At 39.7% G+C, this 13,644-nt stretch overlaps 1 protein-coding gene across 1 annotated transcript in view; it reads right to left on the bottom strand.

The window, feature by feature from the left end:
* Positions 1-13,644, bottom strand: part of LOC126248104 (ankyrin repeat domain-containing protein 13C) — a 107,695-nt gene that overhangs the window by 34,794 nt on the left and 59,257 nt on the right. Inside the window, exon 4 of the mRNA XM_049948775.1 lies at positions 10,454-10,585. Within this exon, the coding sequence (XP_049804732.1) occupies positions 10,454-10,585 (132 nt within the window). The remainder of the gene's footprint in view (positions 1-10,453; positions 10,586-13,644) is intronic.

Raw genomic sequence — 13,644 nt, 5'->3', positions numbered from 1 at the left:
CTGTATCTTGCCACTGGTGTGCTTTACATATGACCAGAATCACTTTGGACTTTCTGCCAGATTTTGGGACAGAGTTTCGTTGTGGAAGCTATTAAAGGCATCTTACACTGAAGTCCACACCAAGTTCTGAGCTTTAGAAGAACATCGCAAATCCTGTACATTTGCATTATTTTAAATCTGGCTTTTTTTTTTTTTTTTTTTTTTTTTTTTTTTTTTTTTTTTTTTTGCTTCTGCAATAGTGTTCTGATCTGTTTTGTGTACCATGGGGGTAAGTTCTGCCTCTTACTGATTTATTCGGTACGAATCTCTCAACTGCCATCAATACTATTTCTTTGAATTTGAGGCACATCTGGTTTATGCTAACATAGTTAGGAAGGAGATGGGACTGTCTCTTAGGAAGACACCAATGGTTATTTTCTTTTTAAACATATATATTTTGTGTTTATCTGTGGTTGATTGTTACATTATTCAGTCTCACTTCAACACCCCCCTTGTGGTCACTTAATCCTGTATCCATCATGATGCTCCCTATTTGATCAGCATTATTTGTTGCTATTAAGTCAAACATCTATACTTTGTGTGGGCTCCTGAAATAACTGCTCAAACTAAATTTCACAGAAAGCATTTAGCACTATTTCAAATGATGTTTTATGCCTACCACCAACTTAATCATGTATTTTTGCCAATATGTCGAGGGGAGACTGAAGTCACCACCATGATTGCATGAGTGGAGTACATATTTGAAGTAAGACTCAAGTTTTCGTTGAGCAACTGTACCATCTATGTTGGAGCGTCAGTAAAAGGAACCAGGTATTAATTTATTCCAGTTATCATGTATAACCTCCACCCAAATTAACTCACAGGAAATATCTACTTCAATTTCCCTACAAGATTAACTACTTCTGGTAGAAACAAATATACCACCATCATCCATATATAATCTATATTTTCTGAACACCATTAGGTCCTTTGTAAAAATTTCAGCTGAACTTATCTCTGGCTTTAGCCAGCTTTCAGTACCTGCAATGATTTGAGATTTAGTGCTTTCTATTAGTACTTTGAGCTCTGGTTCTTTCCCTCATGGCTACAACAATTTACAACTATAAGAACAGTTGTTGCTAGGTATACCCTCATCCTGTTTATGATCTGCAATCATTAAGAATGAAGCCTTTTTTATAATATCCTGAAGCCGTCTAACTCAAACACGCAACACAATAATAAAACTGAAGTTAATGGAGTACCATACAACTAGTGTTGTCTTGGCAACGGCACGCCAAAGACATTTCCCTAAGTTTGAAAAAATTCACAAAAACTGTAAAAAACTGGGAAAACCAAAGCAACTGACACAAAAACTGGTTATGTTGTTATTGCAGTAGTGCTAAGAAAACTGCTACACATAAGCAGGAGCATTTCACTCCATTTGAAAGGACAGCCATGGTTCTTGCTGAGTAACTAAGATAAAACAGTAACAATAGATAATACAATGAAATGGTGCTAAGGTGTAATTTACCAGATACAACATTTAACCATGAATGTAGGAGACGAGATACTGGCAGAAGTAAAGCTGTGAGTACTGGGTGTGAGTCGTGCTTCGGTAGCTCAGATGGTAGAGCACTTGCCTGCGAAAGGCAAAGGTCCCGAGTTCGAGTCTTGGTCGGGCACACAGTTTTAATCTGCCAGGAAGTTTCATTTAACCATGAGTTCTGATGCAGAAGATTCATTGAAAGAAGGGCTAGTGCTACAGCAAATGCTAAATATTGATATTTGAAATTACACACATGAATGAACAGAACCTTGACATTGTTATGACCTTAAGGACGGCTATGTTACTCGTATTAATTACCATGTACAGAGGAGCTTATTGAAGACTATAATTACGCAAAGTAACCAGCCATAAGTCAGACATTAGCTATTTGTCTCAGGAATGAGTGGCTGCTGTGAGCATCTCAACATTTACACTGAGCCGCAGAACAATACAGGACCATTACCTCTATGGGTAAGTCCCAATTTACTTCCACACTGGTAGAGTAAACATTTTTCTTGAACAAGAGACCACAATTCATTATCATCTACCAAATATCCACGACACAAGTGACACACTTTCGTGACATGGTCTTTAACCAAGGGCATTTGCTATATGTTATACCTTTTATGCAATTTTCCAGAAGTTTTTATATTTTGTCTATGTAGAACTGAAATGTGAGGAAACACCAAAACTGGCATGTGGGCCACTCCACACCAAGTGGTCTAATTTCGGAAAAAGTTCACATGACCACCACGGATTTTGCTGAAAGCTCATGTGGCTTTTGGAGATAAAGTCATTTGTTTGATCCCCATATTGCAGCTATCAACAGTGTACCTGTAAGTTTTCGGCAACTTTGAGACACAATATTTCCAGCAACAATTTCTTGAAAGAAACAAAACTTAGCCATAATGTACAAGTTTTCGCATTGTCTTAAGCAAAATAATACAAAAAGATTTTTGGCAGAAAAAATAGATGCTCACAAAAAGTGAAGTGTAGCTTTTTATATCTCCAGAAGTAATTGCGGGATACACCTAAACCTCTGCTTGTAATAACTTACCAATAGAAGATCTTAGAATATAAAATTTCATTCTCTTACTGCTGTCCAATAGTTTACAAATTGAGGGCATATTTGACAATTTTTCTAAAACGTCAAAAATAGCTATTATTGGAGTTTTCTGCACACTCTTTCAAATCATTTTCATTAGAAAGATCATGTTCTAAACCACATAAAAAACTTTATTTGGTTTTGCACTGTGAGGACATAAGTCCCTAAAAAAGAACAAGAAGGTGGAGGTGCACTGAAGATGGGCCCATATTCTGCTCGTTGGTACACAAATTAAATCTGACCTCTTTTAGGATGTTTCACAATTGTTTGGTTCTCTCTGTGGAAGATAATATCAAAAGTCCTGATTACTAGGAAATGAGCTCGAGTCAGAAAAACTGCAAGTAAGTAGCCTTTTTAAACTTTTTAGACATCTCTACAGTATTCAGTTATACAAAATTCTTTTTATAAAAACTGAAATGAAGTAAGGAATCCAATATAACGAATAGTTTTCTCTTTTTTGTGGCTCTAATATATTTGAGGTAATCACACTTGAAAATTGTATTTTTGCGTTCTGTCTCATGAAAATTTCTTCCCAAGTGTCTGCCAGTGTAGCTGAGTGGCAACATGTTTGCGTATCATGCACTGGGCACGGGTTCGATTTCCGGCCGGATTGGAGATTTTCTCTGCTTGTGGACTGGATGTTGTGTTGTCCTCATCATCTACGACACACAAGTTGTGCAATGTGGCATCACCAGAAATAAGACTTGCAACCTGGCGGCTGAACTTCCCCGAAAGGGACCCTCCTGGCCAACAATGCCACACAATCATTCTTTTTTTTTCGTTCCCAAACAATCCCATTGGTGACATTGTCTGGCTGGCAGTATAGTTTGCCTCACGACCTTTTACAGAAAAGTAATGAAACCTGTAAAAAATTCAAGAAGCTTGAAGTAAACATAACCTTGGGATCCTAAAAGAAACCTTTTCTAGCTTTGGCCTTTGGCCTTTGACAATTCTAAAAATGTAGCATCAGCTTAGGATCCTATGTAAAGAAACCCTTATCAGGTTTCAGAACCTGTGGTAAAGGAACTTACCCATGGCTGCTGTTGCACAGCTAAAGTGCGCGTCATATATCTTGGCGGCCGAGTTTAGGTTCGTTCTGCGCATCTGACGTCAAAACATACAGTCAGCCAATGAACAGAGAACGACGTTGCCAGATCTCGACTGTAGTACAGAGCACGGACGAGTGTCTTCAGTTTTAGAAACGTTCAGTCATAAATAAAGTAATAGAACAAAAGCAATGTCTTGATAGCAGACTTTGTTTTTTGAAAGTTTGGAAAAACCATTGTTTATGCCAATTGCTTCATTTTCTATTAATTAATTAAACCAAACAAGCAATAAGACTCTTAATTCAGGCGATAGCAAGAAAAGGTGTTTGTATCAATTTCACGAACCGCTTTTTCGCAATAAAGAACAGCGGTAATTGTTTATTTCCTATTGTACTTCGACGAAGTGCGAGTAATTCATAGGCATACCAACAGTGTTTGTCAGAATTTTGCGTGATGGGTTAGAGTCCTTATGGAGAGATAAGTCAGCACGGGCTGCGTTAGCGTAATGGTTAAGGCGTTGGATTAGCAGGCGACAGGTAACGAGTTCAAACCTTTTGCAATGCTAAATATTTTTTTTTATTTTAAAACAATATCGAAGTGTCTTACTTCACGAATTTTATTCGTTTGAATGCAGTTTTTTGAAATTTCTAGTGCTTTGTCTCTTCATTAACCCTTTCGCTGCTGCAGTCACGTGCTCCCCGCATTCTGCACTGTGCGCGATTTTGTCATCACTGCACTGCTCGCCTGTGCAGACACATGGTGTTTCCAGTGATTTGACACACTTATCATTCGATTTCACAAAAACTATTTGGCCCAAAAATTAGATTTTTACACATCTTCTTGACTGATACCTTCCCCCCATAAATGACTTAATTTTGTTTCGATGTTCAACCCAGTTATTGTGCAGCATTAAATGTAGTAAACCATTGCACGAAATTTTGAAGAGTTTGCAGAGGTAAAAATCCATAGCTTATACTTTCCGTATGGTCGATTTTAGTTGCCACAATGTTGAGAATGAAATGTGTACAAGGTACCTAAATTTCATATAAAATTTACTGTATAACAATATCTCATTTAATTTAAGTACCACATAGGTGTCGTATGTAATATTGAGAAATATTCCGTCTTTCGCGACTGTAATAAAAGTTTTATTTACACCGGGCGCGTTTGGCTTTATTTTAAAGCACTTCAGTCAGTCAAAGGAAGTGGGGGGAAGGTATCAGTCAAGAAGATGTGTAAAAATCTAATTTTTGGGCCAAATAGTAGTTGTGGAATCGAATGATAAGTGTGTCAAAGCAGTCGGAAACACCATGTGTCAGCACAGGCGATCAGTGCAGTGACAAAATCGCGCACAGCGCGGAATGCGGGGAGCACGTCTCTGTAGCAGCGAAAGGGTTAATGCGGCCGTGGTGGCTTTACTTCGTAAACTGCGCGCTCCCCCCTAAACGTAAGCTTGCGAACTATACTGTACTATGGCGCTGTTTCTCTTGGCGCGTGCGTCGTGTGCAACTGGCAACGCAGCAATCTCCCGCGTCTGGGCGGGCATGCGCGAGCCGCCAAGATAAAAGAATTCAACTATAGTAGGTATGGCCCTTATGGCGATGGGAATGATGGGTTTCTCACTTTAAAAAGAACCAGTAGTGGTTAAGCCACCATGGACCATTGATGTTGTTGTTGTGGTCTTCAGTCCAGAGACTGGTTTGATGCAGCTCTCCATGCTACTCTATCCTGTGCAAGCTCCTTCATCTCCCAGCACCTACTGCAACCTACATCCTTCTGAATCTGTTTAGTGTATTCATTTCTTGGTCTCCCTCTACGATTTTTACCCTCCACGCTGCCCTCCAATACTAAATTGGTGATCTCTTGATGCCTCCGAATATGCCCTACCAACCGATCCCTTCTTCTAGTTAAGTTGTGTCACAAATTTCTCTTCTCTCCAGTTCTATTCAATACCTCCTCATTAGTTATGTGATCTACCCATCTAATCTTCAGCATTCTTCTGTAGCACTACATTTCGAAAGCTTCTGTTCTCTTCTTGTCTAAACTATGGACCATACCAACACATTTACACAATTTTTCATGTGTACACTAATGTTCCACTTAATCACAAACAATGCTAACACAGAGTATGCCAGACCTTCAGCCAGAATTAAACTAGCACACTGATAGCATTACACAATAAAAGGACACAGTAATCATTCTCTATAACATGAATCCATTCAAAAAATGTCAGGAAGACTACTATGAACTTCACGAGAACTTACACAATACGACAGTGGTGTAAATGCTGCAGGCTGTTTATACAATATCTACTGCAGCTGTTATGCAACAGTTTTACTACCAAGAGCTCCTCTGTCTTGGTAATGCACAATTAGACTGTGAAGTTTACGACCAGTTCGACTGTGTAGTTATAGCAGAAAAACAGACTGAAATGTGTCATGATGAGTTGTGATGAAAGACATCCCTTTTTTGAAGTTTTTCTACTTATTCACACTTTATCTCTCTTTCTAGAGAGTACTAAACAACTGTAGAACATCGTAAAAGATGTCAGATTTAGTCTGAATACCAGTGGAAATGAATCCATTTTCAATGCGTCTCCACCTTGTCATCGTTTTTTAGGCCTTATGTACTCGCACTGCAAAACCAAATATAGTTTTCTAGGTGCTTTAACACATGGTCTTTCATATGAAAATGGTTTAAAAGAGTTTGCAGAAGACTTTTTTGTGAAAGTGGGTAAAAATAATCATTTTTTGTATTTTTTTTTTAAAAAAAAGGTCATCAACTTTGACCTCAATTTGTACTCTACTGGAAAGCAATAGGAGGATGAAACTTTATATTCTAAGACCTTGTATTGGTAAGTTATTACATGTAAGGTTTCACGTGTATCCTGTAATTACTTTTGGAGATATAAAAAGCTGAAGTTAACTTTTTTTAATGTCTTTTTGGGCTGACTTTGCAAATCGCTCAGGAATTCTTTTTTTATTATTTTGCTTAAGAGAGCGCAAAAATTTGTGCAAGATGACCTAGTTTTGTTTCTTTCAAGACAATATTACTGGAGATATTATGTCTCAAAGTTACTGAAAACTCACAGGTGCACTGTCGATAGCTGCACTATGGGATCAAACAAATTACTACATCTCCAGAAGTATTGAATTAATTATCGTGAAACTTTACCAATGTTCATTGGAACATGTGCAATTGTTCATGCAAAATCTCATCAAAATCATGGTCATATGGGAACCCCTAGACCACTTACAAGGAGAGGTCCCCAGTGGGGCAATTAACTTTTTGCAACCACCTATATGGTTGTGTATGTTATGAACCCAGGTATCCCACTCTGAAGCCATTCACCCTGGTGGGCCCTTGTTTATGTATAAAAGTTGAAAAACAATTTTGCCTGTTATGCTAGAGCATCAAATTAACACCAGGTTATTGCCTACCATTTTACCATAATGGGTAGTGTAACAGCCTGAAAAACTGAAGGTGGCAGGTTCGAATCCTGTTATGGGTTCTTACCCTACACCACCACATAGGTGGTTGCAAAGAGTCAGTTGCACCACTGGGGACTTCTCATTGTTAGCATGGAATGACCCATGTAACTTTTAACTACTCTGCTTACATTATAATTCTGATTAAAATACTGCTAGCCAGAAGGAGGAAAGTTTAGAACAGAATATCTCATCAATACTAGTGTCATTTTAGATGGAGCACTAACTTGGACAAGTATCTAAAAAGGAAATCAGCCACAGCCTTGTAGAATACACCATTCCAGAATTTAGCTGAAATGATTTGTACAAACTGTGGGAAGTAAGGAAGGAAGATTAGTGTTTAACATACACTTGACAATGAGATCACTAGAGATGCAGCACGAGCTCAGATTGTGTTAATCAGATGGGGAAGGAAATAAGTCATGTCCTTGGAAGGAACAATCCTTGTATTTACCTGAAGTAATTCTGAGAAATCATAGAAAACCTGTATCTTGATGGCAGGATGGAGATTTGAACCATTGTCCTCCTGAACATTAAACATGGGAAACCCACATCAGAATGGCTAAAAGGGGTATGAACTCCAATCACTGATGCATGTAACATAGTAAAGTCAATTAGGGCATAATCAAGTTTCTAATGCCGAATGTTCTATTACAGTTGCTTAACTGTCATTAGTCCCCATTAAAACTAGTAATTAAACAACAATGGAGAGTCAAGATAGGAATATCAACAATTACAAAAAGGATAGACTGCTACTCACCATAAAGATGACAAGTTGAGCTGCATACAAGCATCATGAAAAAACTGATACCCACTACGCTTTCAGTCAAAGACTAATTCAGAAAATAAAAGGACTACAACTGTTGCATTGGACGAAGGCAGCAATTGGGAGTGTGGCAGGGACAGGGGATTGAGAGTGGGGAACAGAGCAGGAAATGAGAGGAGGTGGGAATGGGAACAACAGGTGAGTGCACTGGCAGTGGGTGGCATAATGAGGGTGAGGGGACGCGAAATAGGGTTGAGGTGATAGGACAGAAGGGCAGAAACTGTTGGGTGTAGGGTGTGGGGAATGTAGGCTGAGGTCCAGATAATTTTGAGAGCAGATAACGTGTGTAGTAAGAATAACTCCTATTTGCACAGTTCTGGGCTGTGGGGTAGCCACTGAAATCAAGCATGTTATGCTCAGCTGCAACTAGTGCCACGGGGTAGTCTCTATGCTCTTGGTCACAGTTTGATGGTGGCCATTCATCCTGGTCCACAGCTGGTTGGTAGCCATACACATATAAAAAGCTATGCAATGATTGTAACAGGGCTGGTATATGATGTGGCTGTTTTCACAGGTGGCCCAGCCGCTGATGGGGGTAGGATATGTGGTCTTGCATCTGTGTCTTCCACAGGAAATGATCCCTGACAAAAGATGAGGTATTTGATGACAAAGGGGGCACTTCTTTGTAGCTGGTGGAAGGATAGGGGGTGTGTATGGGGATATGGCACAGGAAATCTGTTTGCGGAGTAGGTCTTGTGGGTAGTGTGTGTCTGTGAAGGCCTTGGTGAGACCAGATTACTGGGCAAGGGGTTCTTGTCAATGCAGATATGCTGCTCCCGGGTGGCCAGGCTGTATGGAGGGAATTTTTTGCTGCGGATGGGATGGCAGCTGTCCAAGTGCAGGTTCTGTTGGTGGTTAATGGATTTAATGTGGACAGAGGTGTGGACAGAGGTGTGGATGGAGCCATCAGATCAGAGAGGAGGAGGTCGACAGCCAGGTAGGTGGCATGCTGGTGTTGAGGACTGGATGAAGCGTATGGGAAAGAAGACATTGAGTTTGTGAAGAAATGAGAATGGGATGTCTTGGCCCTGAGTACATACCATGAAGATATCACTGATGAACCTAAACCAGATTGGGGAGTAGGGGGGGGGGGGGCTGGGCTGGGAAGATTTCCTTTAGATGGCCCATTAGAAGATTGGCACAGGAGAGTGTCATGTGCTTGTCCATGGCCATGCTGCAAATTTGTTTGTATAGTTTCCTTTCAAAGGAGAAGTAGTTGTGTGTTAGGATAAAGTTAGTAATGTATACAAGGAATGGGGTAGTAGGTTATTCTGCCCAGACTGAATGAATTTCGGACCTCATTGAGCAACACTCACAACCACAAACATCCCTCATGTTCATAGTGTTGCCAATTCTGAACATTACCTTTCCCAACATCCTTCAGACTACAAACCCATTACCCCATTTCTCATACACATTACTAACTTTATCCTAAGGCACAACTACGTTTCCTTTGAAGCGAAGGTATACAAACAAATCTGTGGCATGCCCATGGGCACCTGCATGGCACCCTTCTATGCCAACGTTTTTATGGGCCATCTAGAGGAAACGTTCCTTGCCTTACATCACCCCAAACCCCTGGTCTGTTGCGCGACTCCAATATGGGTATATAAGCACCAACACATAGGTAAGAGATTAGCATAGCATTCGTGTCCTTCCAAACTGTGAGCAGTAAATGTGAAAACCTAAAGTAAGGCAACATTATTACAAAATGTGCCCAAAACAAGACCCAATGAGCTGTTATTCTTTTCTTGGCTGCTGAAGGACAAACACCAGTAGACATCCATTGAAGACTGAAGAACGAGTATGTGGCAACACGTCTGTCGAAAACCACCGTTGTTGAATGGTGATCCAAGTTCTGTGTGGGGTGCTGCAGCTTCATGATAATGCACATCCCTACATCACAAATGTTGTAATGCAGAAGTTATGCCAACTCAAGAGGGAGACACTCGTGCACCCACCCTATAGTCATGATCTCTCCCCATGTGATTATTACACCTTTGGTCCATTAACCCTTGCACTGCTGCAGACATGCTCTCTGCTCTGCATTCTGTGCTCAGGGCAGCTTTTGTTATGGATGCACTGTTGGCCAAATGCTGGTACCTGTCCTCAGAGGCGGCATTCCAGTTGATATGAAATACTTATAATCTGATTTTATGAAAATTTGTGGTCTGATAGCTCCACTTAACAAAGAACTGAATTTCTTTTTGTTATCTTTTATTTTTACTGCACTGCATCAAATTAAATGAAACATTACATGAAATTTTAGGGGGTTTGAAGAGGTAGAAACCCATTATGTAAAATTTGCGTATGGTTTATTTTAGCTCATACACTGCAGTGAATCAAATGTAGATAAGATATTGAAATATTCTTTGAAACTAATAGCAGTAAGATATCTCATTTTGTTCTTGAGTTGTTAGTGCTTAAAATTTGGTAACAAGTAGAAAGGCACTTGGTACATACCCCAACTCTGGAAATCCCATTTCAGTTCCATATAAAAATCGCCCATCTGATTCAGCGCTGCTACTAAAGAAGGTCTTCGCTCTTCCATCTGTTCTCGAGCCTGCTGCTTCAACTTCCGCACTAGCGAGGAGACTGAAAATAAAATTAAGAACTAATTGATAAAAATGATGATGACAACAGTTATTATAACAAATATAAGTAACACCAATGTAATATAACACATCAAAAGACACTGAATAAAGGCAGGTACTGAAAAAGGACACAAAGCACATTTACTGCCCACTACTAATGATTACTACTATCAAGAACTGTTCATCGCTGATATAGAGTAGCGAACGAGTGCATTATCATCATCTTATACAGAGTATTTGTCTTGGTATTCTTCAAGAAATCATAACTCAGGTATTTTCTTCAGTAATGCCGCCTATTCCCTCCTACTGTTCACTCCTCCCCAAGAGTTATCACGGAGTCTGTATAAATTACAACGTGTCACACAAATTTTGGAATTTTTGTCTCCATGCAAGCTCGATACTGAAATGTGCTCTGTTGTGGGCAATTTTTAAGTGAACTACAAAACTAAAATCATCCTCTCATGTAAAGCATACGTTACTCATGTTTTCTATCACTGCATTTTGAATCCCATTTTCGTCATTAACATAACAGCAAAATCAAAGCAGAAAAAGTCAACTTGCTACTCCTTTTATGTCCTGACCAAAAGGTGAAGGGCTAGCATAGATGCTGTTAGCTTGCATGTGCCCCCACCAAGAGGCTACTACAAGTGGTATTCTGATTGAAGCTGTGTTACTCAACCACATCCATAAATTTAGTTATGTCGTGAATGGCAGGCAGCTCACTGTTTGTAAGAAGCCTTCATCTCGCAGCATTAACAGTCTAACTGTAATAACCCAACTCATGATTTTGATATTTCCATTGTTTCTATTTAGATGGTTATTTTTTGGCATTCAGCTGTGATTTGTCTCTAAACTTCTTTACTGCTCAGGATAGCCCTGGGCAAATGGTACACTAAAACTTGCTTGGCATGGAATCACATGGGGACTAATATAATTTTCCATATTGGCCAAGTTTCTGGATTACACAAAACTCACCAGTCCACACAAAATTTGTCAGGTATCATGCACAAAAGTACTGGCATAAATTTGTAATTATGCACGTATTTGCATACCTTCACTCCTACACAGTAGATGTCCATTTATTGTACCCTGAGGTGACAAAAGTCATGGGATACCTTCTAATATTGTGTAGGGTCTTCTTCAGCCTGGCATAGTGCAACAATTCGACGTGCATGGGCTCAACAAGTTGTTGGAAGTCCCCTGCGGAAATACTGAGCCATGCTGGCTCTATAACTTTCCATTATTGCGAAAGTGTTGTCGATGCAGGATTTTGTGCACAAACTGACCTCTTGATAATGTCTCATAAATGTTTGATGGGGTTCATGTGAGGTGGTCTGAATGGCCAAATCATTTGGTCAAATTATCCAGATTGTTCTTCAAACCAATCGCAAACAATTATGGCCAGGTGACATGGCGCATTGTCATCCATAAAAATTCCATCGCTGTTTGGTAACAAGTAGCCAAGCATAACCATTTCCAGTCAATGATCAGTCCAGTTTTACCCCAGGACCCAGTTCGTCCATGTAAAAACACCCCACACCATTACGGAACCACCACCAGCTTGCACAGTGCCTTGTTGATAACTTGGCCAATTTCACATCTGATACTTTGACTTTCGGGTGGCAGGTTACATTGTGCAGGAAATGGAGAACTTGGCAATTTCCTTTTTTTCATTTTAGCACTGAAAGAGGTCCAGCCAACCTTCCATAAGATCACTCACAATCCATACCCATATACAACCGCTCACACGTCGAAAGATCCGTACCCAAAGACTGGAAAGTTGCACAGATCACACCAATACTCAACAAAGACAATAGGAGTAATCCACTAAATTACAGGCCCATATCATTAGCGTAGATATGCAGCAGGATTTTGGAACATATATTGTGTTCGAACATTATGAATTACCTCTAAGAGAATGGTCTACTGATACACAGGCAACACGGATTTAGAGAACATCTGATTTGTGAAACAAAACAAGCTCTTTACTCACACGAAGTGTTGAGTGCTATCGACAAAGGATTTTGAATTGATTCCGTATTTCTACGTTTCCAGAAGGCTTTTGACACCGCATCTCACAAACGGCTTGTAATCAAATTGTATGCTAATGGAATACATTTTAGTTGTGTGACTGGATTCGTGATTTCCTGTTAGAGAGGTCACAGTTCGTAGTAACTGACGGAAAGTCACCGAGTAAAACAAGAGATAGTCTCTGTCGTTCCTTACATACCGTACATAAACGATTTAGAAGACACTCTGAGCAGCCGTCTTAGGTTGTTTCCAGATGATGTCATTTATCATCTAGTAAAGTCATCAATCAAAAGATCAAAACCAACTGTAAAACGATTTAGATATCCATCTGGTACGAAAATTGGGCACTGACCCTAAATAATGAAAAGTGTGAGGTCATCCACAGGAGTGCTAAAAGGAATCAGTTAAAGTTCGGCTATGCAATAATTCAATCAAATCTTAAGGCAGTAAATTCAACTAAATACAGGTACTTAGGGTTACAATTACGAACAACTTAGTTGGAAAGAACTCACACGAAATGTGGGGAAGGCGAATCAAAGACTGTGCTTAAGACGCAACAGATCTAGTAACTAGACTGCCTACACTATGCTTGTCCCCTCCCCTCCCCCCCAACCCCCAACCTTTTTTTAAAATCAAGAAATAGGGGAGAGAGTGTTACTGCCATGACACAGGATTTGAGGTGGAAATCATTAGAACAAAGGCGTTTTTTGTTGCGGCGGAATCTTCTCAAGAAATTTCAATCATCAACTTCCTGCTCCAAATGTGAAAATATTTTGTTGACCTCAACCTACATAGGGAGAAAGGATCATCATAATAAAATAAGGGAAATCAGAGTTCCCTAGTGCCGTTCAAGAGTGAAATAACAAAAAATTATTGTGAAGGTGGTTTGATGAATCATCCCCCAGTTTCCACGTTAGGCACATTACGCTTTACACAAAAAAATTAACACGTAAAAGTGTACTGAACGCGTCGGGACTGAAATACCTGTATGGTTTGGGCAGATTCCTGAATTATACACATTCTGCTTCA

This window comes from Schistocerca nitens, chromosome 3 (assembly GCF_023898315.1).
Source record: "Schistocerca nitens isolate TAMUIC-IGC-003100 chromosome 3, iqSchNite1.1, whole genome shotgun sequence".
NCBI lineage: Eukaryota > Metazoa > Arthropoda > Insecta > Orthoptera > Acrididae > Schistocerca > Schistocerca nitens.
Note: the sequence above shows the minus strand (reverse complement) of the source record. Positions and strands in the feature narration are given on the sequence as shown.